General features: G+C 34.1%; 1 protein-coding gene across 1 annotated transcript; it reads left to right on the forward strand.

Moving 5' to 3' along the window:
* The first annotated feature begins 2435 nt into the window (after positions 1-2435).
* Positions 2436-27596, forward strand: LOC129221101 (30S ribosomal protein S12-like). Its single transcript, XM_054855548.1, has 3 exons — positions 2436-2588; positions 10453-10532; positions 26965-27596. Exons 2-3 carry the CDS (start codon positions 10463-10465, stop codon positions 27525-27527), a joined length of 633 nt encoding a protein of 210 aa, XP_054711523.1. The 5' UTR covers positions 2436-2588; positions 10453-10462; the 3' UTR covers positions 27528-27596.
* The last annotated feature ends 249 nt before the right edge of the window (positions 27597-27845 follow it).

Raw genomic sequence — 27845 nt, forward strand, 5'->3', positions numbered from 1 at the left:
TATCCAGCAGAAGATTAAGAAATGAAAAAATACCTTTGTACTAAAAAGTAAAAAGACTAAAAACAATGAAAACATAGTTGACTACTTTTAACCAGTGTTTCTTTCGGGCATCTCTGCGAGGGGTTCTGCCCTCTTGGACGGTGCCAACTGCCCCCCCCCCCCCCGGAGAAAAATTCGTTTTACACTTACCATGAGAAGCTTTTTTTTTAGAATGAAAAAAAAAAGGGAAATAGTAGAAATTTCTGAAAGTTATCTGGAGGAGGGGAGTTGCGGTTGGCCTCTGTGTTCTCCATTTTGTCACTGTCAATTGTCAATGGAAAGTCCCTCTCTGTCAACAAACTGCTAAAAGTACATTTTTTCCCTGGCAAAATACGAGAAAATAATGTTCGACGCTTTACATACAAGAATGCATGTTTTCTCCCCCCCCCCCCCCTCTTTTGTCTGTTGCCTGTTTAGTGCTGTTGTGATATTCAAGGGTGCCCCGCCCAGAGAGAGGGTCATGACGGAGACTTCGCCATTTAGGACAGGTACTCTCTGAGCACTCATGCCACAATCTGGTTGGAAATCAAGTATCCTGGATAACAGTGATTGTATGAAGGGCGGCGGGGAGAGAATAGTGAACTGTTTTGAGTTATCTTTGGCGGGATGGAAATGCCAATGTTCTTTTCTCTTTTGCTTGAAATTACAGAATTATTCTAGGTGGGTGATTTTGAATTTGTTTCTTAGAGAGAAGGGGGGGGGGGGGAGTTGCGTCCCATTCCTTAAATATGCCCTTGACACTTCGGACTCTTAAACTGCCCACCCCTTAAACATGCCTTACTCCCCCCCCCCGCCCCCCGGAGCAAAAGGTCAGAAAGAAATACTGCTCTTGAATAGTCCTTGTTCACTAAAATACAATAATAGTTATCAGCATAACTAAATAATATTAAAAACTTTATATGTGAAATAATTTTATGACAAAAATCACTTAAAATGGAGCTAAGAGGCGTCAAAATATACATATTTATCCTCAAAAGGTCGAAGGGGAAACTCTAACTAAATGTATTGAAGAGAAGAGTTCCCTTTTATTGACCTCTGTGTTATTTTACTAGAACGCGAAAAGTCTAATGTAATATAATTTCGTCAGCCAAGAAGCACACTGCCGCTCAACTCTGGTTGCAACGATAAAAAAAAAAAGTAAACAAGGTATTTTAATGAAGGTTGTTCGGTAAACTTTTAAACTTTTATCAACACTCACTTAAGTTTTTTAGTACAATTCCGCAAAATTGCTCTTAACTACCTTTCTTTATTGTAAAATTTATAAGAATTGAGGCTTGGGCATGTAATCTTGGTTACAAATTTCCATGCCATGTATTGTAATGGCACTTTATTTGCCTTGCGGTTGGGGAACTTGTTGTTGTTCTTTGTGTCACAAAAAACACGCTAATATTTGAAACTCAAAACATTTTATTAACATTGAAAAACTTATTTGAAAAATGTAAACTCATAGTATTACTATGAGTATCGTGCGTGCAAGAACCGCGGCACACAACATTCTTGGAATTCCAAAAGAGAAAAAACAGAAGGCCGTTTCTCGTGAACTCGAATTTATGCTTGTTTTGGGTTTGCAATATCCGAAAGTATAGGCCAATTTGGCGAGTGCCAACGGTACCAGTTTGGCTATTGCAGCTGGAGCCTTTTAAGTCACTATACTTAGTTACCTTCAAAAATGTTGTAAAATATTAATATCTTGCTATAGCATGAAAGATATTTTGATAGTTGGGATTTTGTCTCGCCAACGAATTTTGGACAATAATCGTTTCATTTTGGCTAAATAAGCAAAGAGGCTGCCCGTAAATCATGTCACATTTTTACAAAATTTATTTGACTCTTTTCCCCTATGTCACAATGAGTCACCCTAAACCCCACCCCATCTCGTATGTCACATGTCACACTGCATTACTTAAACATCCTGCTAAATATATCGTTGCCTCGGAGTAACAGTAGGATATTGTAGTGATATTTCTGGGATTAGATATCTTACTGTTGCTCTGAGGTGACGCTATATTTTTTTCAATTTAATCAAAAATGTGTGATGTCATGCTTTTTGTTACTTCCCAACGTCACATGTCCCCCATGTTAGAAAGTAGTTTTCATATTTTTGTGCAATTAATTGGGGGGGGGGGGGGAGTGACAACTGCTCATTATCAATTTTGAGTAGTAAATACTGCTCAAGTGCCCCAAGTAAATGTTTGTTTTTATGATTCGGCTAATTTAGAAAATAAAAAAACAGTGTTAATTAGTTGAAATATTGAAGCATTTATTATTTCGATGAAGGTTTCGTATGGAATTTGAATTAAAGTTTCATATGGCATCTTAATGTATGATTATTTTCAAAAAAAGGTTCTTTATGTGCATCTAGAGATATTTTAAATTGTCTATTATTTACAGATATTAGATGATTACATTGAAGCAAAACAAAGATAAAGCAATTTAGTAAAAGAACAATTAAAGAAAAACAATTTCTGATGTAGATAAGTATACTTAAAGAAAAATTTCTGATGTAGATGAGTATACTTAAAAAAAACAATTTCTGATGCTATAAAAAGGTGAGTTATTTTACATCTTTTCTTTTTTTCCTAAATGTTTTCTGTTATCTCTATGTTTAGTGTTTTCTGTTATATCTATGTTTAGTGTTTTATACTTCAACTTATTTTGTAATAAAGAAAAGTAAAAGGAATAAAATTAAAATGCAACTATGCAGAAAACTTTGTTAAATTCTGCACACTGTTGTATTCCAGTCATTCCACTCGTTTTAGAGTTAGAGTACAACACTGTCAAAGGTTTGAGATGCTGCACAAATACAATCTTGAAGTTTTTGTAGTGTTTTTTTGGCCTCTGTAATATATAAATAGTGTCTTTGTCATAACCACATAAAACAAAATCTCATTCCACTTGGTGTAGATTTTTTTTTCAAAATTACTTTTCCCACATGCATTATGTTTTCAAAAAGAATCAAATTTTATTTCTTAAATAGCGGGTCAGTTGACCATTAAGTCATCTGGCTTTTTCAATATCTCGCGACAAACACATTTAAAAATTTTTAATGCGGAGCAATCGTCCAGATGAGCTGCATCCATGACTTGTCCAGAGTTACATAAAGTATAGGTTGACGAATCCGTCAGGTGAAAACGGTACAAATAGACATTTGGAGCATCGTGTCCTGCTATAAGTCTAAAAAAAGTCACAGCAGCAGCTCGAGACGAAATCGAGATACAGTGGGAGATCTTGCATTATTTTCTCCTGGTTTACCCTCAGCAGCCTCAGAAGCAGCATAGCAAAGCAAATTTCTGTAAATTCCTTTTAGTTCCAATTTAGCGGAGTCCTAGCAGGGTTCCACAAGACCATTGAAGAATAATGGTTCCTTATTTTTAAAAGGAAGTCTGATACCTCATTTTCTGGATGGCTACAGTGGGATGGTACCCTCTGAAGCAGGGGGGTTGGAGACAACCCGACTCCCAAAATGTTTGCCTCAAAAAAAAAAAAAAAAAAACTTTCCCTTCGGGGGGAAGAAAAAGAAAGAAAAAAATCAAAACTACACTTTTTTTCTGAGTAGCATTGTTCAAAAAATTACTTTACTCCCCCCCCCCCCAGTGCTATTGAAAATCAGATCCAAATGAGTGACCCTCAAGCATAAAAACGCAAACGTTGTATGAGGCTGGGCCCCCCCCCCCCCCCAGCCTCATACAACGGGGGGACGTTGACACCTTGCAGCCCTATCCTTCTGCTGTGACATTTTTTTTGATAATTGAGTGAAATTTGACACTTCACTTTAGAAATGAGATTGCTTTGTTAAATGCACGTGTATTTAGCCTTTTTGTTAAATATGTTTCATTTAATGAGCAGAGCAGTGGGAATATACAGTTGAATCTGTATATTTCGAATTTCAAAGGAAGGAAAAAAAATCAAGATAAAGAGATTTTGAAGTATGGGGGCTTTAAGAAACTTTATAGAAATTTGGAATATGATGATGAAAATTTGAAATCGATACTAAAGACAATATGGTCTCTTGATTAAAATTCCTCTGCATTAGCTTTGTTAGATATGTATTCTATTATTACATTATTAAGTGTTTTTTTTTTTTTTTTGTGAGTTTAAGGAATCATTTTGATAGTAAAATAAACTTTAAGCATATCTTTTTCAACAAAATTGTCTTTTATTGCGTTTTGGTGCTAGATTATTTTATTTTATTACTTTTTTTTATATTTTGAATTCATTTATCCTTTTGAGGTTAGCAATTGCTGCAAATCTAACTTGGCCAATATTCTAGGATTTTCCTGTTTTCAACACTTGAAAAAATCTATCATCTGGGTTTTCCAAAGAATCACAATTTTAAGAAAGAGAGCAACCAAAGAACAGTACTAAACCAGATAACAGAGCGAAATGTCTTTTAACTGGAATGACCTTTAACCATGAACTTGAAATAACTCATCCTACATGTCAAAACTGAATTTCAACCCCTTTACTCCTTTTCGAAGAAAGTGCGCAAAACGACTGTCTTTTTGTTAATCTTCCTAGGAAACCTATTCATGGAATGCATTTCTCCCTTTTCCACTGCCCCCTCAGCCTTTGAGGACAATGCCTCTGTTTCTGAGTGGAAGAAAATGTTTTTGTTTGCTGCTTTAAAGACCATTGGGCTTCGAATCCAAAAATGGTTACAGTATCCACCTCAATCACATCGATTTGTCAGCCAGTATTTACGACGTATTCTTTTCAAAACTTGCAGTCTGAACTATTTAGAGTAGTACATTCTAATTAAAGTTGTTGTATAATGAAATAAGCAAAACTGATAGCAAAATTTTTTAACCCAAACAAAAAATTGAAAATGACGAAAAGATTGCTCTAAAAAGAGAAAGTTAACGTCGTCTGAAGAAAATGAAATGCAGTCTGCTGAAGCAGCATTAGTCCCATCACTGAAGATAATTTTATTTTAATTTAAAAGGAAAATGCATAGCATTACATCACCCGTATGGGGGGGGGGGGTGACACCCAAAGTGGAACAGCAAGTTTTTGAAAAACATGAAGCTAAAATAAATTTTTAACACTACAAATTTAAATTTTTCTGGGAGGTAACCCCCGGGCCTCCATTTTTATTTATTTTTTGTACATTAGCCCACTTAAAGTTTTGTTCAAACACAAATGTAGTCGTTTCCTAAAAATTGTACGAATTTCATGTTTTCAAATATTTTTTTTCTTTTGCTTTTTTAGGGGGGGGGGCAGAGGGTGATACCAGAAATTACGGTCCCAGGTGCCCCCCTTGCTAGGTACACCATTGATATATATATATAAATATAAAGAAGTAACCCCCCCCTCCCGAAAGTCGGGTCTAGCTACGCCTCTGCACTGAAAATTCCCAATCCACCTCTGGAGTTCTTTGTAGCTCTGTATACGAGAACCCTTAAACTAGACATGGCCAGTAAAGCAGAGATCAAGCCTGAAAGTATAACTTCTTTTTGGAACAAAGCAGATCAAAAGTAAGTTGTTGCAAGGATTCATGAATGGCTTTTGAGTTCTCATACAAAACAGGTTGTGAAAGGTCCAACATGTTAATAAAAAAGAAAAATAGTCACAAAATACTCCACTGCCACCACCAAGGGGCCGGGAAAAATCCATCAGTATTAACATGAAGAAATAATGTCAGAAATAAATCATAATCTTCTATTTAGTGTTAGTTGCAATGTCACTACTTCAGAAAAGTGTAAAAATGTTTGTCTTGGGCATACAAAGGTTAAGACTTGCGCTGTCATATAAAACTGGAAAGTAATAATGCCCAGTGGCAGAAACGCCGCGACATGGCGACGATGTCACAGACAACGGAACCCTATCGCGGACAGTTCTGTCCGCGCTTAAGAAATAAAAATTGTCCGCAAAAAAAAAATAATAATAAAGCTTGTCCGCACCTGTTGGACATAATGAACTGCTGACGCAGGGAGAGAATGATCACACACCTGATTATTCTTGTTTGCCTGCCTGCCGCACTTGTAAACCAAAACAAAACGATCTTTTTCAAATTGTTTACTGAAAATAAATCTGAAATCAAAATAACGCATATTTCTGTGTACAAAAATAAATAAAGTCCACATATTTCTGTGATGCAAGCGATACTTAACTAACATAGTGAATAATTTTGCTTGTTTGTTTTTATTATATCGTTAGCAGTGTTGTTATAAAGTTCTCTAAAAAGGCAGTGTAAGAACTTTTTCTTCCCACTAATGACTTTTAAAAAAAAGAAAAAAGAAAATTATCATTGCATTGAAAATGCGATCGCTTCAAATACGGTTACCAGCTTTAAAATTATCGCCATTTAGTGTCTGGTGTTAAACCTTTACGCATCCTTTTTTTTCAAGACTCCGAATTTTCGGTGAATATGTCGGTGATATTAAAAAAATTCAATATGCACCCCTGTTAAATGGTAATTCTAAAATTATTTTATTTTATTAAACTTTTTTTATTTACCTTTTTTATACTTTTAATGCTTCCATTTTGGTAAATGCAATCTGATTGCATCCGATATGAGAATTGAAATTTTACTCTTTTTTTTTTTTTTTCAACCTAACTTTGCTTCATATGGAGGCAAATAAATGAAAGTCCAATAAACCCCATTTTAAAACGAAATTCTGTTTTTGTTTGAGTCAAAAACTTAAATGCTGAATAGATAGCTTAATTTTAGTTTTTCTGCAACTGTGTCTATAGATATTAATGAACTGTTTATCATAGGCTTCTAAAATGCAATTCTAAAACAATTTTTAAAAAATTAATTCTTTTATGAGCCATTTTTATACTTTCAAAAAGTGAATTGATTTTTCACAAATAAAATGGACCCTTTGAAAAATCCTGGACAGGGCCCTGTTCAATAGCCAATGCATGTTTGCAAATGTCAGGTGCCCACCAAGGACAGAGGGGTGAGGGGTCATCAGATTGCACTATTGAAACTTTTAGGAGGTAATTTGAGAAAGATTTTGGTCTCCGTTTTTTTTTTGGGGGGGGGGGGGGAAGGTCTCTTTCTTGAGAGGGGAGTGCTTCAAAAAATTTGGGGAAGTGAACCATCGCCTTTGGGGGGGGGGGTCCTGCCTTATTTCAAAAATAATTATTTAAGAAGAGATTCGTTTATTTTTTTTTATTGAAACCACGCCCGAAATGTTGCAGACAGATTATGAAGTTCTAAAAGCTTGTCGCAGACAGCTACAAAACTTTTTGCCACTGGGTAATTATGAAGGAATTCCTTTCATAAAATTAAGTTGTTATGGTTCAATGCGGAATAAGATTTTACATACAATGCTAAAATAACCTGAAAATTGGCGTTTTGAACTTACGTTAGTCTAATAAATAAAAAAAGTACCCTTGTGCAGAGAAGTAAATGGCAATCAACAACGTTTTGACCTACAAAAATAGCAGATTACTGCAAAATGTGCTATTTTTGGGCCTCAAAACATTGTTGGTTACCACTTACGTTAGTCTTACCCTGAGGTATTGATTTTATGCATCAGTAAAAGGACTCCTTATAAGCGCTGAACATTTGCCTGAAATAGTTTGAAATTTGTGCTTTCATTACGTTGATTCTTTTAATCACTATACCTATGCAAAATTTGTAAGTCAAATGAAAATTTAAAAAAAAAAATTAAGAACCTTGCATTATATTCTTATCTTCAATCTTGTTCTTGGGAAGCACTTCAGAACTGTTAGAAGATTGATCGGTTTTTGATACTGTATCCAATGCACTACACCCAAGAGATTTATTGTATTAGCAAGATCCGAAAGTGTTTGAACACTTGTCCTCTTTGAAATTAATCTTCTGATCATTGCTTATCGGCAATGATCAGAAGATTAATTTCAAAGAGGTTATGTCACTCAATTTGAATGTTTAAATGATTCCAGCATTTAATGCTTGGCAAACAGATGCATTTGCAGAGGGAAAATTATTTCGACATTTATCTGTGTTCGAACGACATGAAGTATTGTCAAGGATCAAAACTACTTTTCATTTTTGCCTTTTTATCAAATTGGTATTGCCTCCTCTGATTATAGCTGGGGTCATCGATGCTTTTTATTATTTTTCCATTCATGGGAAGTTTTTTAGCATTCACATTTTTTGAAGCGTCTTGTTTCGACATATTTTCCTATAACTTTAATATTTTCAAAGTCACCAAACATATTTCAGCAGGAAAAAAACTCTCCCATTCTTCAGAATCTCCCCCCCCCCCCTTGTGAGCATCAGATTTTGGCACTTTTTTTTTTGCTCCCACAAAACATTTTGGCATGACATTTTATTTTATTATTATTAATATTATTATTGTTATTATTTTGGATTAAAAATTGTATTTTTTAATTTTTCCTATAAGTCATTTCCTTAACAGTAGTGGTAAATAGTCTTAGGTAAAGTCAAATACTAGTTTTCCTCTTCCCTGTCTTTATTTATTAAATTTACTTTAATTTTTTCAATTACGATGTGTTTGGTATTATAATTTCCCTCAATAATTCATTCAAAGTAAAAACAATGCTTTTATAATGTCAATGTTAATGATTATGTCATATATTATAATGTTAATGATTATAATGTTAATGCGTGAAATACACCGCCAGCTCAGTCATTTCCAACCGAGGTTTCGGTGCAGTTTCGTGCTTATTAGCATTCATCAGCCCGGCATGGGAAAGTGACTGAGCTGGAGATGGAAAACCTCTTAAGGAAGCCAAGAGTGCGAAACAAACTGGTAGCTAATATAGAATTAGCAGACCAGACGAGTGACCGAAGCAATGGTTCGGTTCAACTCGGAGATTGAACGCGAGGCATGGTATATTCAATAAATACTGAACATTTGCTGAATATAATGTTAATGATTGTGTCAAACAAAATCAAATTCAACTAAACAAACAAAAAAAACTGAAACATTTCCCAACCAACCATCTACTAACTAACTAAAAATAATCTAGAAACAGCTTTTATAAATTTGAGACTCGTGGGCACTCCTTCTTGACTCACACTGCCAACATGCCCTCTGGCTTTAATTTATGCAAGGGACTTAACAAGATGTTTTAATCAATATGTGTTATCTGAATTATACTTTATGCTGAATAACATATTAAAAACTATCATAAATATTACTTAATGTCATACAAATGTACTAATGTTAGTGTACAGTAACTACAATTAAACTGCTGGAAAAGTTATGCTATTAAAATGTCTGTGCAAACTGCAAATGACTGATAAGGCCACCTAAAAAACTCAAGAAAACTGCAAGTTATTCATCTTTGTTCTGTAGATAATGCAGGGAATTCAAAACAAAGTATATATCTATTTTCTTTTCTGTTACTTAGACTGTTAGTGCTAATCCTATTGATAATTGGTACTAATCCTGTAGTTTTAAGATTGCTGCTTACATTGTAAGCTTGATTAATCTCTTTACTTATTTTAAGTCAAAAAGTGAATCATAAAGTATACCTCAGCTATAAATGCACCATCAAAGACATTTTGAATAAATCAAAATATACATAATGTAATATGAGGCAATGAGAAGCAAAGGGATGTAAGTGGGCTGTTTAAAGTTTTGAGTAAATCACATTCACAGTTCAGATCCTAGGTAGGCTTTCATTAAAAAAATTAGTCTAAATCTTGCTGTACAGCGGCACCTGCTAGAATTACTTATACTTGTGGAAAATTATTTGATTTGGGATGGCAACGGCCCTTCAACGCTCCCTAGCATGAACTCAAATCAAGCGTTCAGTCGCCACTGAGTTACGATCGATGAATGTAGATTTTCAATACTTTGATGTGACGAAAGTCACCCCTCTTGATGGGACTTATTCTCCCTATTTTCGATATAAGTTACTTATGTTCACTGTATATACGTTTAAACCAACAGTTCTTAACTAAAATATTTTTCTAACCTTTAATAAGCTTTTGTTGATTTTTGAATTTGATGTAGCAAGTTTACCCACTGAGCCATTTTGCTACATACTATCTCTTGCACCACAACAGAGGATAGGTCCACCTACCCTTTGTACTGGTTTTCCCCAGATTTTTAATTTTGTCACATCCCTTTACTTCTCACTGCCTCAAATGTGATCTAAGTTACTAATTAGTAACTTAGTCAATAATTTTTTAAAGACAAATTTAATTTTTTAGTTTAAAAATTTCCTACGTTCAACATCAAAGGTAAATCATTTACTCAAACGTTAATTTTGATATGTTTTACATTGATTCTATGTGCTGTTCTTAAAATGTATTCTGATACTTTTTTAAAAGAAAGTCTTTTACCAAAAAAGATTTTGTATGTAATGTGCCTGTTTCTCATCAACCAAGCTGTCTTAAATGATTTTACTGTATTAAAATATTTCTTGCTATTAAAGGGGAAAATATCTTGACAACTTTTTGCATTGTTAAATTGAAATAATTTATGCATGTTATTTTCTCTGTAGGTTGGAAGAAATGGCTAATTTTCTGAAGCTATGCAAAAACTTGTATAATTTTGCTGGTCATTGTTCTCCATCATTGCCATGTAAGATTTTTTAAACAAGTATTTTGGTTTTGTAGTACTTCATTTTGTGACTTGATACATGATGTGGCGTTCAAAATCGTTGAAAATCCACTTATCTAAGATCTAAAGCTCTAGATTAGCAGTCACCTGTCACCAGCTGGCTGCCATTTCTTTGAAAATAGCTACCGAAAAATCAAGTCTTAGTTGCTAAAAGTGGAGACCATGTGTTTATTTATTTGTGCGAGTTCATATAGTATATCTAGGACTACACGCTTTCAATCCTGAGACATTCAGCGGCATCAGTCAACACCACCTTGGCTACGTAATTCGGAGTAAACTCCCTAAAAGTTATTTATTTATTGCTCTGAATTTGCAAGATAGAACAAGCCATTGATGGCTTGAAAAAGAAAACAAAATTTCTTACCTGTTTTTATGTTGTAAATTATATCCATTATAGGTGATTGAAGTTCTAAGATTTTCATTTCTTTTTTATTCTTCATTACAGTGTAATAGTACAAAAATGATTTTATATTTGCATAATTAATTTTACTATAAATAGGAGTTTTACTAAATCCAGAATGAACCCTACTGTCAGTAGCATTAGTGAAAAAAAAAATGACTTAGAATTCGAAACTTAATTTGAAATCGGTGCTCGCGTTGGTAAGTGCTGAGAGCACTAAACAGCCAAATAAGGATTTTTGAATCAGCCAGTTTCTAGCACGTCATTGCTCGTTTAAGGTAACCACTGATGAGACCGCCTTGTAGGTAGTGATGGATCAGGTTACTGAAAATGATCATGAAGGGAACAATTTGGTTAATCTGCTGTGTGAGTAGCAAATAATCCCTTTCCTTAAACAAGAGAAAGTTTTCCACCAATCTGAAAAAACATGAATATGATACTTTTAGAGAGAAAAGTGTACTTTTTAACGTCTCTCTATTTACTACCCCCCTCGCCCCGATATCTGTTTTAGGAAACCAAATATAATACTATGCAGTAGTTCAATTATTTCTTACATTTAGTACTACAGCAGAGCCTCATTTAGCCGAATCTCCAACTTATCCAGATCAAATTTGTAGTTAAAAAAAATATTTACTTAAATCATAATTTTAAATTACAGTAACAAGAATGGGAACTGTAAGTGTGCTATTGTTTGCTTATTATTTCGATTAAATATAAAATTCCTGAACAGACCTTACAATTAATTATAGTAATCTAACAGACATAACGATGTACTTAAGGCGTCTATGTGACAACACTGCAATTGCACCATTAATGATTAAGTGCTTGCGTGAAACAACAAATTTTGTTTAAAAAGCATTGTTTTTGCTGCAATAAAAGATATTTTGATACTTAAGGGTTATCGAGTTATGCGTATTTTCGATTATCCAGATTGCCTTTAGTCCCAGTTAGGCCATATAAATGAAATGGTACTGTACATAAAGTTTCAAGTTCTAAACAATTCTATGTACGGTTAAATCATGGAGAATGACATTGCACTTTTTTTTCTTTTCCTTTAAGAGAGATATAATAATGCACGTACACATCAAAAGAGTTGGTGAATTTTCCATTTTAATATTATTTTCCAGCTACTTTGTAATTAGATAATAAATTTATTAATTAGATAATAAATGGTAGCTTGAGTGACATACCAGGACAAATTCAGTGGTACAATGGTAAGATTTCCTCTAAAATTTCCGAGTCCTTCCTCATGGGTGCAAGACGTTCCGTTTTGATGTTATGCAAAAAAAAAAAAAAAATTTGCAGTTACTGCCTTTTACCTGCCCTTGGCAGCATACTAAACTAAATTACAAAAATTTTATCTGTTAACAAATAGAAATTGGCAAGAGATAGAAATTGTAAATCATTGAGCTTTCTCTCCTTGTGTGCCAACAATGAAATTGTGCCAATAGCTTCAATAATGTCTTAGAATTGTATTTAAAATCTTTTAAAAAGGTTATAATTCGAGTCTACATAACTTGGAAGTTTTTAATTAATATTTTTGGTATTTAAAGTCACTCAAAGACAAAACCTAGCTAAGAACACTTGATCAAGTCGCCTTTTGACACAAGAAAAAAAAATTATAAAAATTAGTTCATCCATTTAGGAGCTAGCTGTGGTGCCACATACAGACAGATCAGGGTTGGCAAAAAACCCGGGTTTTTTCAAAAAAGCCCATGGACCCAGGGTTTTTTTTTGGGTTTTTTTAAATAAAACCCAAGAAAACCCAACTTAAGTTGGGTTTTTTAAAATAAATGTGGGGGTTTTTTTGTCTTTTTTTAGGGAAAATGTGGGGGTACTTGTAGCGTATTGTAGCATAAGTATATGGACAAAGTGCAAAAATTGTTTTCGGGTAAAAAAAGCTGGAAAACTAGTTAAAATTTAGCGTTTTCTGAAGAAAAGTATAAAAGACGAAAAAACCCAAGAATGGTGAAGTTTGAGGTTTTTTAATTTTCATTATTACCAACAGTTAAGGCAAAGTGTTTTCTCAAGTGATAAAATCTATTGTTTGTTTTTAATTACTACATTTTTTCTTTGCATTTTACTTTATTGTATTTCATTTTGTTATGAAAAACTACTGTAGAACCTCAAGTAGTTTAAGTCCCTTTTTACGAAATTCCAGCTTAATCAAGACATTTCTTTGAATTTTATGTTGCCTGTTTTTCTATTTCTGTGTACAGAGTAAGACATACTAAACTTTTCGTAAGATAATGAAAATACTGTACCTGTTCTGTTTTCTGTCAACCGTTTGAAAAATCTGATTATTTCTAAAAAATATACCTTGTGTTTATTCAAAATTTGTGACGTGTTGGTTAGCAGAAAATAATTCACATGAAAGCCTTTTAACTAGATTAGTTTCCTCTGTACAATCTACAAATATTCAGAAAATCAGACGTGACAGGACTTGGTCATTATAATTTGAGTTATTTATTGACCAGTTAAAGAAAAAAGTTAAATACATTTATTTAAAATCTTTGAAGTATTTTTTAAATGCCATTAAGAGTTAAGAAATACAGTGGTGGACAAAATTATAGACTCATTTTTTTTCCTTTGTTTCAATTACAACATGACTCAGTTTAAATTATTTTCATTGAAATAAAGATGAATAGTTGAAGAAATAATTCTAAAATTAGTACATCTTAAAAATTAAATTAAAAAATTCATGAAATTAGAAAATTTGCCAATTTAATATTTTATCATTACGTGAAACCTGGACAAAAATATAAACTCAAAAGTAAAAAATCCAGGATTACGAGAAAGTTTCGTTCCAAAATGTTAATTTAAACGCCATAGAATGAATAAATGTTGCCATCAGTGATTGCTAAAAGTTTTGTTTTTGGAAATTTATGAGAAACATATAAATGCACCGCTGGACAAAATTATAAACTCTTTTTTTTTTCATTTTTTCAATCATAATTTAACTCAGTTAAAAAACTTTTTGTTCCAGTAAAGATAAATAACTCTCTCAGCATGGTAAAGCAGAATTGGCATTTCTTAATGGAAGAAAGAACGCTGAGGATTACTAATTAATCTTTTGCTCATCTGATTCCTGGAGGTAACTGGTTATTTCAGCAAGGTAACGCGAGTGTACACACAGCGAAAAGTTCAAAAGAATGGTTCAAGCGCTGGGGTTTCAAAGTTATCAAATGGCCAGTTCGTATAATCCGATTGAAAATCTTTGGGGGACCACGGTTCGCAAAGTTTATCATGATCGGCACCAGTATCAAACCACAGAGGAATTAAAAAGGGCAATACTTTCAGCATGGAACCACATGCCACTGCAGCTGTTAGAAACTCTTGTAAAATCTACATTCCCAGCCGCATATTCGAGGTAATTCAGAAAACTGGAGGCGCAACTCGTTTTTACAAGCTTGTAGTTTACACTAATAGCTAGATTTAATGCAGTGTTAATTTTTAAAACATTTCAAATATTGATTTTTTTTTTTCAATTTATCCATGTTAAATAGCAAAATTACATTTCCCTAAATCTATGCTTTTGTTTTACTGAAGTAATTGCAAATGTAACGTAATTAAACTCAAAAAAAAAAAAAAAATTGTCAGCTTATAATTGTGTTTATGCAGTATTGTAAGTTTGTAATTTTGTAATTCAGCATTGGTTCATTTTTGGATATTAAATGATTAACTATTTGAATAAAATTCTACCAAACTTCAGAGTTTCTTACTTTTGAGTTGATACTTTTGTCCAGGTTTCATGTATTATTAAGATATTAAAGTTGAGATTTTTTTAACTAAATTATTTATTTTATAAAGTTTATGAGTTATACTGAATTTAGGACTATTTACTCAGTCATTTATCTTTACTGGAACAAAAAGTTTTTTAACTGAGTTTATTAATTATGATTGAAAAAATGAAAAAGGTCTTGAGTTTATAATTTTGTCCAGCGGTGCATTTATATGTTTCTCATTAATTTCCAAAAACAAAACTTTTAGCAATCACTGATGGCAACATTTATTCATTCTATGGCGTTAAATTAACATTTTGGAACGAAACTTTCTCGTAATCCTGGATTTTTTACCTCTGAGTTTATACTTTTGTCCAGGTTTCACGTAATGATAAAATATTAAATTTGCAAGTTTTCTAATTTTATGAATGTTTTAATTTAATTGATAAGGTGTATTAATTTTAGAACTATTTCTTCAACTATTCATCTTTACTTCAATGAAAATAATTTAAACTGAGTCATGTTGTAATTGAAACAAAAGAAAAAAAAATTGAGTCTATAATTTTGTCCACCACTGTACTATTAAAGTTCAAAGTTCATTTATGTTCATTGTCTGTGGTGGTGAAGAACAAATAAAAAAGAAGTTTCAATTGTGAAAGTATTTAAATTAATTATTTTTTTTAAACTTCTCAGAAAATTAAAAAAAAAAACAAAAGTGGGTTAAATAATGGGTTTTTTTAAGTGGGTTTTTTCAAAAAAACCCATTGGGTCCAACCCAATTGGGTCCAATTCGGCCAACCCTGAGACAGATACGTCTAACTTATAGTCCAAGAGCCCAGGACCGCCAGACCTAACTTATTTCCTAAGTAACAAAATGTGTTGGACAGAATAGAGTTAGCATGTGTTTTCAACATACGCGTGTTTATTAACTTGGACCGCGGACCAATTTGCTGGTACTGGGTACTGAATGTACGTAAAAAAGAGTGATAACCTAACTTATTTTCTAAGTCTCAATTTTTATGTTATGATCATGGTTCGTACAGGTCATGGTTAACCTGGAAAGTCATGGAAAAAAATAAGCAAATTTCAGACCTGGAAAAGTCATGGAAATTTATTTCAAGTCATGAAAAAATGTTCTGGACAAAGAGATAAGAACAGTAACTAAAAGAGCATTAGAAATCTTGAGTGATTTAACACTATATCCCATAAAAGCTATTAAAAGTGAAAAATTGAACGATCCCAAACTCAAATCCGAATTTTGAATTCTCATTGCATCCACTTCTGTCGCAGCCGCTTGCCTTTTTTTGCGATGTGATTTTCTGCTTGGACATCACTGATTTTGAATAAACTGTTATTTTCAACTCTTATGTTTCATATTCTGTAGTTAGCGAACTTGCACGTTCTTGGTTTTGCCACACTCAAAAAAGGCAATTCAATTGCATCCGAGTTCTATTCCATCACTCGTAAGAACTTTATTATTAAATTTATCAGAGTTTATCTTAATTTATTGAAGGTTTTAGAAAATAAAGATCTTTAGTCAGGCGATAGAATACAGAAAAAGAGGAACTGTAATACTCCAAAAGAGTAGTGCCCAACATATGGCCCGCAAAACTAATCCATGCGACCCACTGCTACGCTCAATGTCAGGAATCTAACATGTTCTGGAATTTCTGAACTTATTAATTTATGTGCACTTGAAAATGTGCAAATAAGTAAACAAAACAAGTATACTTTTAAATCAGAAGATTGAAAAAAACCATTCAGTAATGAATCAAAAAAGATCTGGTTTAGAAACATAAAAAGCTAAATTATGTGGCTTTACTTTAAAGAACCAAAATACTGTCAATTTACGTGATTGATTAAATGCTGTGTTGACACTAAAAGGCAACTTTTGAAGCAAAATTATTGAAACTTAGTGATGACTCACTCATTCAACCTTTGTCTAATTCAATATCATTCTGCCATCATAAGAAATGTATTTCTGCCTTAGCCCTGGCTTAGGATGGTGACTTACCACAAATAAGAATAGTTTTGTTTTTTAAGTGTACACTTATATTTCTTCCATTACGAGTAAGTGCTTCAATGAGGCTGTGGCATTCATGTAGACTTTTTGTTAATGCTCATTTTCAAAAATTAGCAAGTTTGAGATTAAATAGTGTTCTTCTCTTCGTGTAACAAAGTCAGGGAATTTTTTCATCCAAATAGGGTATGAACCCTGTATGATACTCAGGGAAGTATTCCAAAACATTTTGTAAGCAGCCAGACCAAGCGTATGGCCCAAACGTCCCGCCAGACACAGTTAAAACGTCGCTGTGAGTACGACCGCGACGGTATTGTTCTTGTGCTTAAGCACTGAAAAGTATCGTCTGCTTTCAAAAAGCAATATTGTTAAAGCAAAAAACCTAGTAAAAAGAACATGAAAAAGCATTTCAGTGAAACCCCAGTTTTCCGTCCCCCGAATCTACGTTTTCCCCATATTTCACGTTTTTTCATCAGGTCCCCCAGTTATGCCTGCTAACTTAGATCGAGGGCCAATTTTCAGGTGCTGGGTTCTGAATGTACGCAAAAACGGTGCTAACTTTACTTATTTTCTGAGTACTGATTTTTCGTATGTTTTACAGAATATTGTCAAAAGTTCATAGCCAAACTGCCAGACAAGTCCCTTGGGCACTAGTGACTGCAAGTGGCACAACCTTACTTATTTTCTAAGTCTCAATTTTTATACAGTGAGGCTCAGGAAACTATTTCAATGCATCTTGTAAGCAGCCAGGCCAATCGTATGGGCCAAACTTCCCGCCAGACACAGTTGAAGTGCCACGGGGAAGAATGATCATAGTCCACCATGCTCAAATTTCCCTCATTACGTTTTTGAGCTTGAAATCTCGTATCGTTTCCAAGTTAGTCTCATTCTTCCCTGTTAAAACTCACTCACTATGATGATTCTTGTCTGAATAATATTTCTCTTGAATACTGTCTGTAATAATCTACGTGTTCCCCATAGGTTAACCAGAGTTTTTTAGAAAAATGGACTTTTATCGTTCTTCCCCTTAGCCCTTCAGTTAAAACAACTTTGTGAGTACGAGTGCGACGCTATTATTCTTGCACTTAACCCTGAAAAATATCGTCTGCTGTCAAAAAGCAATAGTGTTAAAACAGAGATCCTAGTAAAAAGAACATGAAATAGGATTTAAGTGAAACGTCGATTTTACGTCCCCCGAATCAACGTTTTCCCCCACATTTTACGTTTTTTTCATCAGGTCCCAGTTATCAGATCCCCCAGTTATGCCTGCTAACTTAGACCGAGGGCCAATTTTCAGGTGCTGGGTTCTGAATGTACGCAAAAACAGTGATAATTTTACTTATTTTCTGAGTGCTGATATATGTTTTAAGGAATATTGTCAATAGTTCATAACCAGACTGCCAAACGCGTCCCGTGGGCACTAATGGCTGCAAGTGGCACAACCTTACTTATTTTCTAAGTCTCAATTTTTATATTATGATACTCAGGAAACAATTCCAAAACATTTTTTAAGCTGCCAGACCAATTGTATGCGCCAAACATCCCACCAGACCCAGTTAAAACATCGCTGTGAGTACGAGCGTGTGAAAATTCAGCACTCGGAAAATAAGTAAAGTTATCACTGTTTTTGCGTACATTCAGTACCCAGTACCTGAAAATTGGCCCTCAGTCTAAGTTAGCAGGACCTGATGAAAAAACATGAAATGTGGAGAAAACGTAGATTTGGGAGGACGGAAAACCGGGGTTTTACTGAAATCCTTTTTCATGTTCTTTTTACTAGGTTTTTTGCTTTAACAGTATTGCTTTTTGAAAGCAGACAATACTTTTCAGTGCTTAAGCACAAGAATAATAGCGTTGCGGTCGTAATTACAGCGACGTTTTAACTGTGTCTGGCGGGATGTTTGTCTCGTACGATTGGTTTGGTACAATATAAAAATTGAGACTTAGAAAATAAGTTAGGTTTGCACTGTTTTTGCGTACATTCAGCACCCAGTACCTGCAAATTGGCCCGCGGTCCAACTTAATAAGCATGCATATGTTAAAGTACATGCTAACTCTATTCTGTCCTGCACATTTTTTTACAGTAGAAGACCGTTATAACGCACACCTCGGGACCAGAACTTTTGCGTTATACAGGTTTTTGCGTTATATAGATCATTTCACAAATTTTGAAACTAATATTTAGAATATATCTATATATTAGCACTTCAGAATGAGTTTTATCTGCAATGAGTATTAGAGCACCAATATTACAATTAGTTAGTCACAAATAAATATGTTTCACAATCAAAAGAAAGTGCATTATCCTGCATTCTGCTAGCTTCATGGTTTGCATAACAGCTGCATTTTCAAGAGCCATCTGGTATTTTCTATTTACTGTAAGTACTAATTTTCCTTGAAAAGCTTTGAACTAAGATGGAAAGATGAAAAACTGTTTCAAAATTTAATTTGCCTTACAATTTTTATGCTTGCAAAGCAAAACAGCGGGGTTTTTTTAACTTCAAAAGATATTGTTTACTTCTGAAAAGTTGTGCGTTTTATAGAGAATTGCGTTATATAGGTCGGCGTTATAATGGTCTTCTACTGCACTTAGAAAATAAGTTAGGTCTGGTGGCACTGGGCTCTTGGACTATTATAACTCTTTCTTGCATCGGAGGTGAACAGAGGAATCAAACAGAGTCATTTACAGTCATTTGGGGGGGGGGACTTATCTTCTTTTCCCTTCTATAAAACTGGCTCTACTTGCTTTATGAAAATACCATAAAATAACAATTTGTAAACGAAACAGTTTTGCCAAATAAATCAAACCTTCAGCTGGTGAAAAAAGTTTTAAGATGTAAAATATTTCTGCTTCAATCTTCAGTTGTTATTTCTTTATATCCTTTTCTCACTACTGTGCCCAAACTTGTACTAGTTACTACAAAACAGGGTTTGTGATTTTTTTTTTTTGAACAATCAAAAAAAGTTGAATTTTTTTTATTTAAATCAGTTTTTTAAAATTTTTATTAAATGTATAATTATTTGTTACTTTACATTTATAAACATAATATATTTCATACAGTAGATGAATCTATTCAGCTTACTTTTCAAACTAAGAAAAGTTCTCTAACTATTCAATACATTTTTGAGATTTATAAATACGTTATAATACTTCGATAAAAAGTGATTTTGTTTTATGCTTTCCTTAAAAATATAGTTTCCTTCTTCATGTACGTTTTAGTGTAGAATATGTTGAGCAAGTATTTTTCTTAATTATATCAGTGATCGTGTATGAGAAAAACTGAGAATTTTTATTTGGTTCTATACTGAATTGAACTGAAATTTTGGAGTAAAAGCAATATTGCAAGAAGGAAAATCTGTTTCATACACATCAAGAGGTATCAATGTAGTTTTGCTTGTTGAAGTTAAGATTGTATAACACAGTGTAGTTCAGTTTAGAGCAACACATTCTAAAAATGCAAAATTAATTTATAAAAATTAAGTAAACTGATTTTAATTAAGGATTTTAGTAAAAAAATCACTTGATTCAAATCAATTGATTTAAATCAAGCTGATATAAATCAACAAACCCTGCTACAAAGGGCTGGTTGACTGGGAAAATTAAAATACATATATAAACCTTCACAAGAAACTCAACTGTTGCAAGAATTTTTTGTCAAATAGATTCAAATACAAATAAAATACAAATGTGACAACCAGTAACAAGCTCTGGGCTCAGCTAGGCTGGTCGTAGTTAGTTTATTAGTCCCCAATGAAGATCAATGGCCCTCTTAAAGCTATCCACCTCCTTGCTCATTACCGCCTCTTCCGGTAAGCTGTAACAAGTGCCCACAACTCTACTAAAGTAGTAATTTTTCCTCGTTTCCAGGTTAGCCTGAGATTTGAATAGCTTAAAACAATGACCCCTCATCCTGCTTTCCGTGCAAAAATGTAACCCATTAACCTCTTTCATTTTGATAAATTTAAACAACTGAATCATATCCCCTCCGACTCTCCTTTGCTCCAGGCTATTACCTATTAAGCCTTTTAAAAGTTTATTCAGTACTCTTGTGGAAATCATTTTCAACTCTCAGAAAATACTCCCAAGTGAATTTTTAGCTCATTTAAACATATCTCCATGCTGCCCAAAATGATGGCGCATAATTCTGCCACTGCCATGCTAAACGCAAAAGTCTTATCTGCATCTGAGTTCAAAATGAGAAATTGCCGTTTAAAGTTGTGTGCTTCCATGTATTTGATACGAATGCTGTCACAACAACCATCTTAAAACATACTCGCTGCTCGAGCATAAGACTGTGAGTGACTTGTCTGCACTCATTAAGATGCAGCACTTTTTATAGTGAAGGAAGTTGAAACCTCCAACTGAAGAAAAAGAAAATTCAATTTATCAACAATGAAGTTAAAATATTTGCCTGCAATAGCTACTGACTTCTTTATGAAAAAGCAAAAATTTCTCCCTTTTGTGTGTTTTATCACATATTTTGTCAAACTGTGAATTCTGTAATGGTTAAGGCTTTTAATAAAATAACTTTTAAAAGCTTTATATAAAGCTAGCTGTGTCGCCTGGCTTTGCAGAGTCTACCTCGAAAATAAAAGTTATGTCAAGTGACCCGTGTGTTCAACAATCAGGTTTGAACAAAAAAAAATCTGAAACATTTCTTGACAGGGTGCGAAAAAATAACCAAAAGGGAAAAATTTTTAAATGCTCCAATTACAGGGAAAGCCTCGAAACAAAAGCCAGAATTTTATTTGTTCATATTCGAAAAAAAATGACCACAGCTCTTTCTTTTCAGTGATTATCTTTTAGCTACAAATTTTAATCAAAGCATCATTTAACAATGACGATGATCGACAATGAATTTCTAATTGTAGACTTACCTTCATTTTAGAATGAAATTAGCTAGAAACAATTACCTTGGAACATTGGAACAAATTTTATCTGATGCAGAAAAATCAGGAGTTTCAATAGATGATATTTCATTCCAATTTTTGGGAGCATTTTTTTTTTTTTTTTTTGCCCTCAGATTGTAGAAAAACACCATTTTTGGGTCCTAAAATTTAAATTTGAACAGTTCAGTACTTTTTTGGCCTTTTAAAACCCCCCTGCGCTCCTTCTCGGATGCCCAAGTACCTCCCTGCCAAATTTGTTCAGGATGCAATTTGTATAGGGAACATACGCACATACATTTTTATTTGTTTTTTTTATTTTGATTCATTTAAAACTTCTGTGCATTTATTCTAGCCATATTATTTCTGAAACGCACTCTTGTTTTCTCTCATAACCTGCAGAGCATTTCTGTAAACTATAGTACACTTCTTCCTTCTATATTATGCTGAATTGTTGCTCCATTGAAATCTTCAATATTTCATGAACAGAGCAGCTATTGATTCTTTAGACAACATATTTTCCCTCATTAATTCTTATAAATCAAACAGAATATTTTGACTCATTGGGTTGAAAAATTAATTTGAGCTCTCTTGATAAATTACTTGAATGCGAGCGTTGTTCAGGGTTTCATCAATTTGCCTTAAAACTCTGTTATAACTTTTATACATTGGCCATTCCACGGGTAACTGACTGACATTTTTGAAGCAAAATAATACATATTTTGTAACATTCAAAGCAAAATATATGTTGTACAAACAATCTTTTGTCCTGGAATAATATTTTTTTAAGCTGAATTTAATGGTATAATTAAATTCCTGAAATACGTTTTGAATGATTTTTAAATATTTATTAAAAACATAGTAGCTGACTGACATTTTAAAAAGAAGTAGATTGCTCAATTACCATGCTTTTATAAATTTTTTTTTAATCATCCAAAATTGTATTTTGGGAATTTAACTATACACTGGCTGCCGCTTATATGAATCATGTTTGTTCAGCAGTTTTTATGTTTGTTCAGCATAAAAAATACAATATTCCACTGGAAAATATGCATATTTTGCTTTGAATATAACAAAATATGTATTATTTTGCTCCAAAATTGTCAGTCAGTTACCCGTGGAATTACCCACATTTAAAAATTCTTATGTGTATTTAAAATGTGAGGTTTTGGCGTAGAATTTATAAGTTTTATGTGTCATTTGGTCCAAAGATAACCACTTGCAGCATGAAATTTTCTGTTATTGTATAAAATTTAGGTATCTTAGCTAGTTTTAATTCATCAGTAAAAGTTTTCAGTCTTTTGTTGGATTTCCATCTTTTTGAGAGAAAAAAATTAAACGGAGTGAGATGGAACAGGATAAAAGTTAAGAAGTTATAAATAATCTGGGAATGAATTAACTATGGAGAAAATTCAGACAAATGGATTTGTTTTATTTTGTTTGTATCATTATAACAACGAACAACCGTTCATTAACTATTAATAAAAAATGAAACTCTTCTGGATTAGAGAAAAATTAAAAAATTAGTTACAATTTTATCTCTCAAAAAATCATAATTCTTCAGTATGTTTATTTATATTTTTTATTTGGAACACTTTTCTTTTATAGAAAATTAGTGTTTAATTTTTCAGTATGAAACTCCAATCTTTTTATTTACTTAAAAATTAAATTTGGGACATGCCCCCTTTTTTTGTTTCAAAAATTTCTGTCTAGGGAATTTTCATTGTAGGAAGTGCCTTAAATGTACTTTTATAATAAGTATGGCTTGATTTACAAATAGATGCATTTTGATTTACAAGAATATGTAGATTCATGTTTGACAAATTCTAAAGATTTATTTTTATGGTCTGGATGTTAAGTTTCTAAGTGCAAGTCTCAAGTTCTCTTACATTTCTGAAGTAAAATTTCAAGAAATGTGAAAAATGTCCTGTATTTGGAAAGCACTTAGCATTTCTTGTATTTGTCAGTTGCTTCAAAGAATTTATGTTCCAAGAAAAATTCCATGCACAGATGCACATGATCATTTCTGCCATCTTTTGAAATTAGGACTTGCATACTGTAGACCCTCATTTTATGCGGGTTTATTTTGCGCGGTTTTGATTATACGCGGTTTAAGATTTGACACCTTTATTTTATTTTACGCGGATGCGGCAATGCGAACAGATTAAATTTTCCCCTCCTTCAGAATCCAAACTCCTAAGGATGGCAGATTGCACGTAATCAACTGCATTTTGGCGTGCTAATAATCGAGCTTGGGCCACTGGAGACATTTTATGCGATGGGTTCCAGAGCTCTTTCCCGAAGTAAAGTTATTGAACTCGCACAATTCAGAACTCACTGGATGAAGAGCTTTTAGGAGTGATAAAGGAGGAAAAAACCAACGAGGATTCCGGCATCGGTGACACACAACCAAAAACGTTAACGTTGAAATTTTTGTGCCATTCCTAGACAGTAGAAATGATCTTTCTGATTTGTTAGTGAAGGAAGATTCTATCATGGAAATGACGCAAGTGATCATGGATGCATTAATGCTTTGCAAAGAATTACAGAGAAAAATTCTTAATGACTGCCAAAAGACTATCATATTCAGCTCCTCCTTATAGATAGAATACAAAATTAATTTATGTTTTCTTTATGCATGATGTGCACAAAAGTGGATATAACTATACATTAAACTTATTATATACACTGGTGTCCAAAAGTTAAGCATAACTGTTGTTTATGTGAGTAATGTGAGAAATATACATCGAAATAGGGGGAAACATGATATGCGAGTGCAACACGGTTACAAAATAAGGAAACTACTCAAAAAAACGGTAATATTTACTTTTATCATCTCAAAAAATAGTTCAAATGGAAATTAGGCATATGAGGAGTTTACTCTTTGCACAAAAATTTTTCTTTAAAAGATGATGCTGAAGTTTAATAGTGTGTATGGCCACCTCTGACTGCCAGGCACGCTGCACAACGATTATTCATACTTTCTATGAGGTGGTGGATGAGTTGTGGGCTTAAACAGTTCCAAGCATGCTGGAGAGCTCTTTTTAGCTCCGGAGCGGAGCTTGGCGGGGGCGAACGGACTGCAAGTTGTCTCCCGAGCATATCCCAGACATGCTCGATAGGGTGCAGATCAGGGGAGTTCGCAGGCCACGTCATTCGCTGGATATTTTCTGATTCGAGGAAGTCATCAACCACAGCTGTTCTGTGACATGGCGCGTTATCGTCCATGAATATGAACTCAGGACCAACAGCACCTCGAAACAAGCGAACATAAGGCTCAAGAACCTCGTCTCTGTATCTTTGACCAGTGACTGAGCCTGTCTCAAAAATATGGAGGTCGGTGTGGCCATCCATCATAATGCCCGCCCACACCATTACTCCTGCTGACGCAAAGTGATGTCTTTCTCTTATGTTTTCCGGTTGGAAACGAGTCCCCTTTTCTCTCCAGATTGTTACCTGACGAGAATCACTCTGTAGAGTAAAGCGGGACTCATCACAGAAAATCACATTAGCCCACTGTCCCAGACTCCAATGCCGATATTGCAAGCTCCAGTTTAAACGAGCGCGTTTATGCGCTGATGTGAGAGGATCGCAAACTGCAAGTCTTTTGGCATACAGACCGACATGATTGAGTCTCCTGTAAACAGTTTGCCTCGAAATTGTTATTCCTGTGACGGCACTGAGCGCCGAACCCAGTTCTCTGGCACAGCTGTCCCTATGACGTCGCGCATAAATTGCCAGAAAACGATCTTGGCTTGCGGTTGTGACTCTTGGTCGACCTGGTACTGGTCGGCGGGTAACATCTCCCGTATTTGAAAACCTCTGCCACAGTCTCGAGAATACACACTGAGGCACATTAAGAATACGAGACACTTCAGTTTGTGATCGTCCAGATTCTAGCATTCCAACGATTCTTCCTTTCGCAAACATGTCCAATTGGCGTCTTTGTGCCATTATTAGTTCTATTTCACCAGATCCAATGTTTCTTGGTACAGCAATTGCATGAATCGCGCCTGAACTCTCTAAAGCGTGCGAGCTGTTTTATCCACATTCCGAAACGCGCACCTAATTCGCGCATGACACCATCGACTCTACAATTTTGCATAAACATATTGTTTCTTCTTCAACCAATGAATCTCCATAAGTAACTTTATATAATTTTACGAAAATTTACAGATTTTTCTCGCATTTTATGAATTATGCTTAACTTTTGGACACCAGTGTAATTAGTCATCACAAGAATGAAGTATTTTGTTATCTAGGGAACCAAACCCCTATTTTAGCACTAGTATTAGGTCTCAATTTACGCGGTTTCGATTTACTCAGCATTTCCATGGAACGTAACCCCCGCGTAAAACGAGAGTCTACTGTAGTTTATTGTAGTTTTACACTTCCTATTTTTAACAGTAAGTACCACCCCTAAGCCAGGGCTAAGACAGTACTACATGCAATATACCAGACAGCTCGTTTATCACATGACTGCAGTCTCTGGATGTGATAACCGGGCTGTCTGGAATATTGCATGTAGTCCTGCCTTAGCCCTGGCTTAGGGGTGGTAACTTACTGCTAAATACCCAAGCTTTGCCTTCAATTCACAAGTAGAACCGCACCATGCTGCCGACACTCGTTGATGAGATAAATTCACTTTATCAACCAATTTGTTGACACTCTCAGCTTCAATGATAGACATCACATCTACCTCCAGCTCGGTTATTCTCTAATCCAGACTGATGAGTTCTAATAAGAACAAAACTGCAGTCTTAGAATGTAATAACCGGGCTGTCTGGTATATTGCTTGAACTTCCTATTTTGACTGATGTCAAATGTCCAAAAAGGACACTGTATTCATTTTTAGCTTCAAGTAAATTTCCCAAAAGATCACTCGATCCACCTCTCATGGTAAAGTAAATTTTTCTCTGCACTTGGTTCTTGGTGAGCATTAGTGACACAGACTTCTCAATAATTTTTTATTATTTTATTATATGACTGTGAAAGATTTGAGTTTTCAGATTTTAACGAAAACTCTTTTATATTTATAGAAAAATGTATAGCTTTAATGGACATACAACGTAGAAGGACATCTGGATATTGGAATGGAGAACTTTTTTTTTGTTTTACATATATATATATATATTTTAATGTGCTTATCTAACACTCATGCTCTGCATAAATGGGGGAAATTACATAAGATAAGAACTCTATTCTGATCAATTCAAGTTGAAATGGCGTATACAGTATCTTAGTGACATTCACGAAGAAACTGACCTTTTTCATTCTTTTAATCCTTATGTAAACAATAGTCCAATATGAAATAACTATACATTTTATGTGTTTATGTTACTTTTATAATAATTTATTTTTCAGGTTTGAACCAGTTCAGATCGATTGCTTCAGCTCCAAAATTTTCAACTCAGTTTTCGTTCCTAACATCTTTCATACAGAAATCAAGTCCTTTGGTGTCTAACGTAAGCGCTGCATCCAAGGTCAGTCTTTTACAAAACATAAACAACCACTCCGTAGTTCAGGAGCGCTATCAGATACGCCGCTTCAAATACAAGCCTCCTTTGAACGGGAAGAGTGAGGATGCCCAACTTTATTTCATTCATTACGGAAAGAAAAAGATAGTCCACAAACGAAGGCACCCCCTGAACAGCGCGCCTCAAATGAAAGCTGTCGTCTTGAGGACTTTGATCAAGAAACCGAAAAAGCCGAACTCGGCCAACAGGAAATGCGTTGCAATTAGGCTTTCCAATGGCAGGGAAACTGTTGCTTATGTTCCTGGGGAAGGACACAATCTGCAAGAGCACAATATTGTTCTGGTGAGGTTTGGTAGGGTTAAAGATGTTCCTGGTTTGCGACTCAAAGTTATACGTGGAAAGTATGATTGTGCACATGTTGTTAAGAAATCTAGTGTTATTCGTACATAGTTGTACGAGCAATATTAGATAAAAATTTGTCTTCTGTAGAATTCTGTTTTCATGAAATAAACATCTGTATTCTGAATATCACGTAGTGTTCATTGGAACCCCATTCTAGTGTTTATTGGAACTCCGTTCAAGTTGTTTCTTGTTATTTTTATTTATTTTTTTTTTCCTTTGATTTTTAATGATAATTGAGGCAGTGAGATGAAGCAGAGGATGTAAGTGGCAAAATCAAAAATTTAAAGATAATCAGTACAAGTGGTAGGTGAACCTCACCTCTGTCTTGGGGCAAGAGATAGTACTAGTAGGCCTGGTAGGTGCTGC

This window comes from Uloborus diversus, chromosome 4 (assembly GCF_026930045.1).
Source record: "Uloborus diversus isolate 005 chromosome 4, Udiv.v.3.1, whole genome shotgun sequence".
In the NCBI taxonomy this organism is placed as follows: domain Eukaryota; kingdom Metazoa; phylum Arthropoda; class Arachnida; order Araneae; family Uloboridae; genus Uloborus; species Uloborus diversus.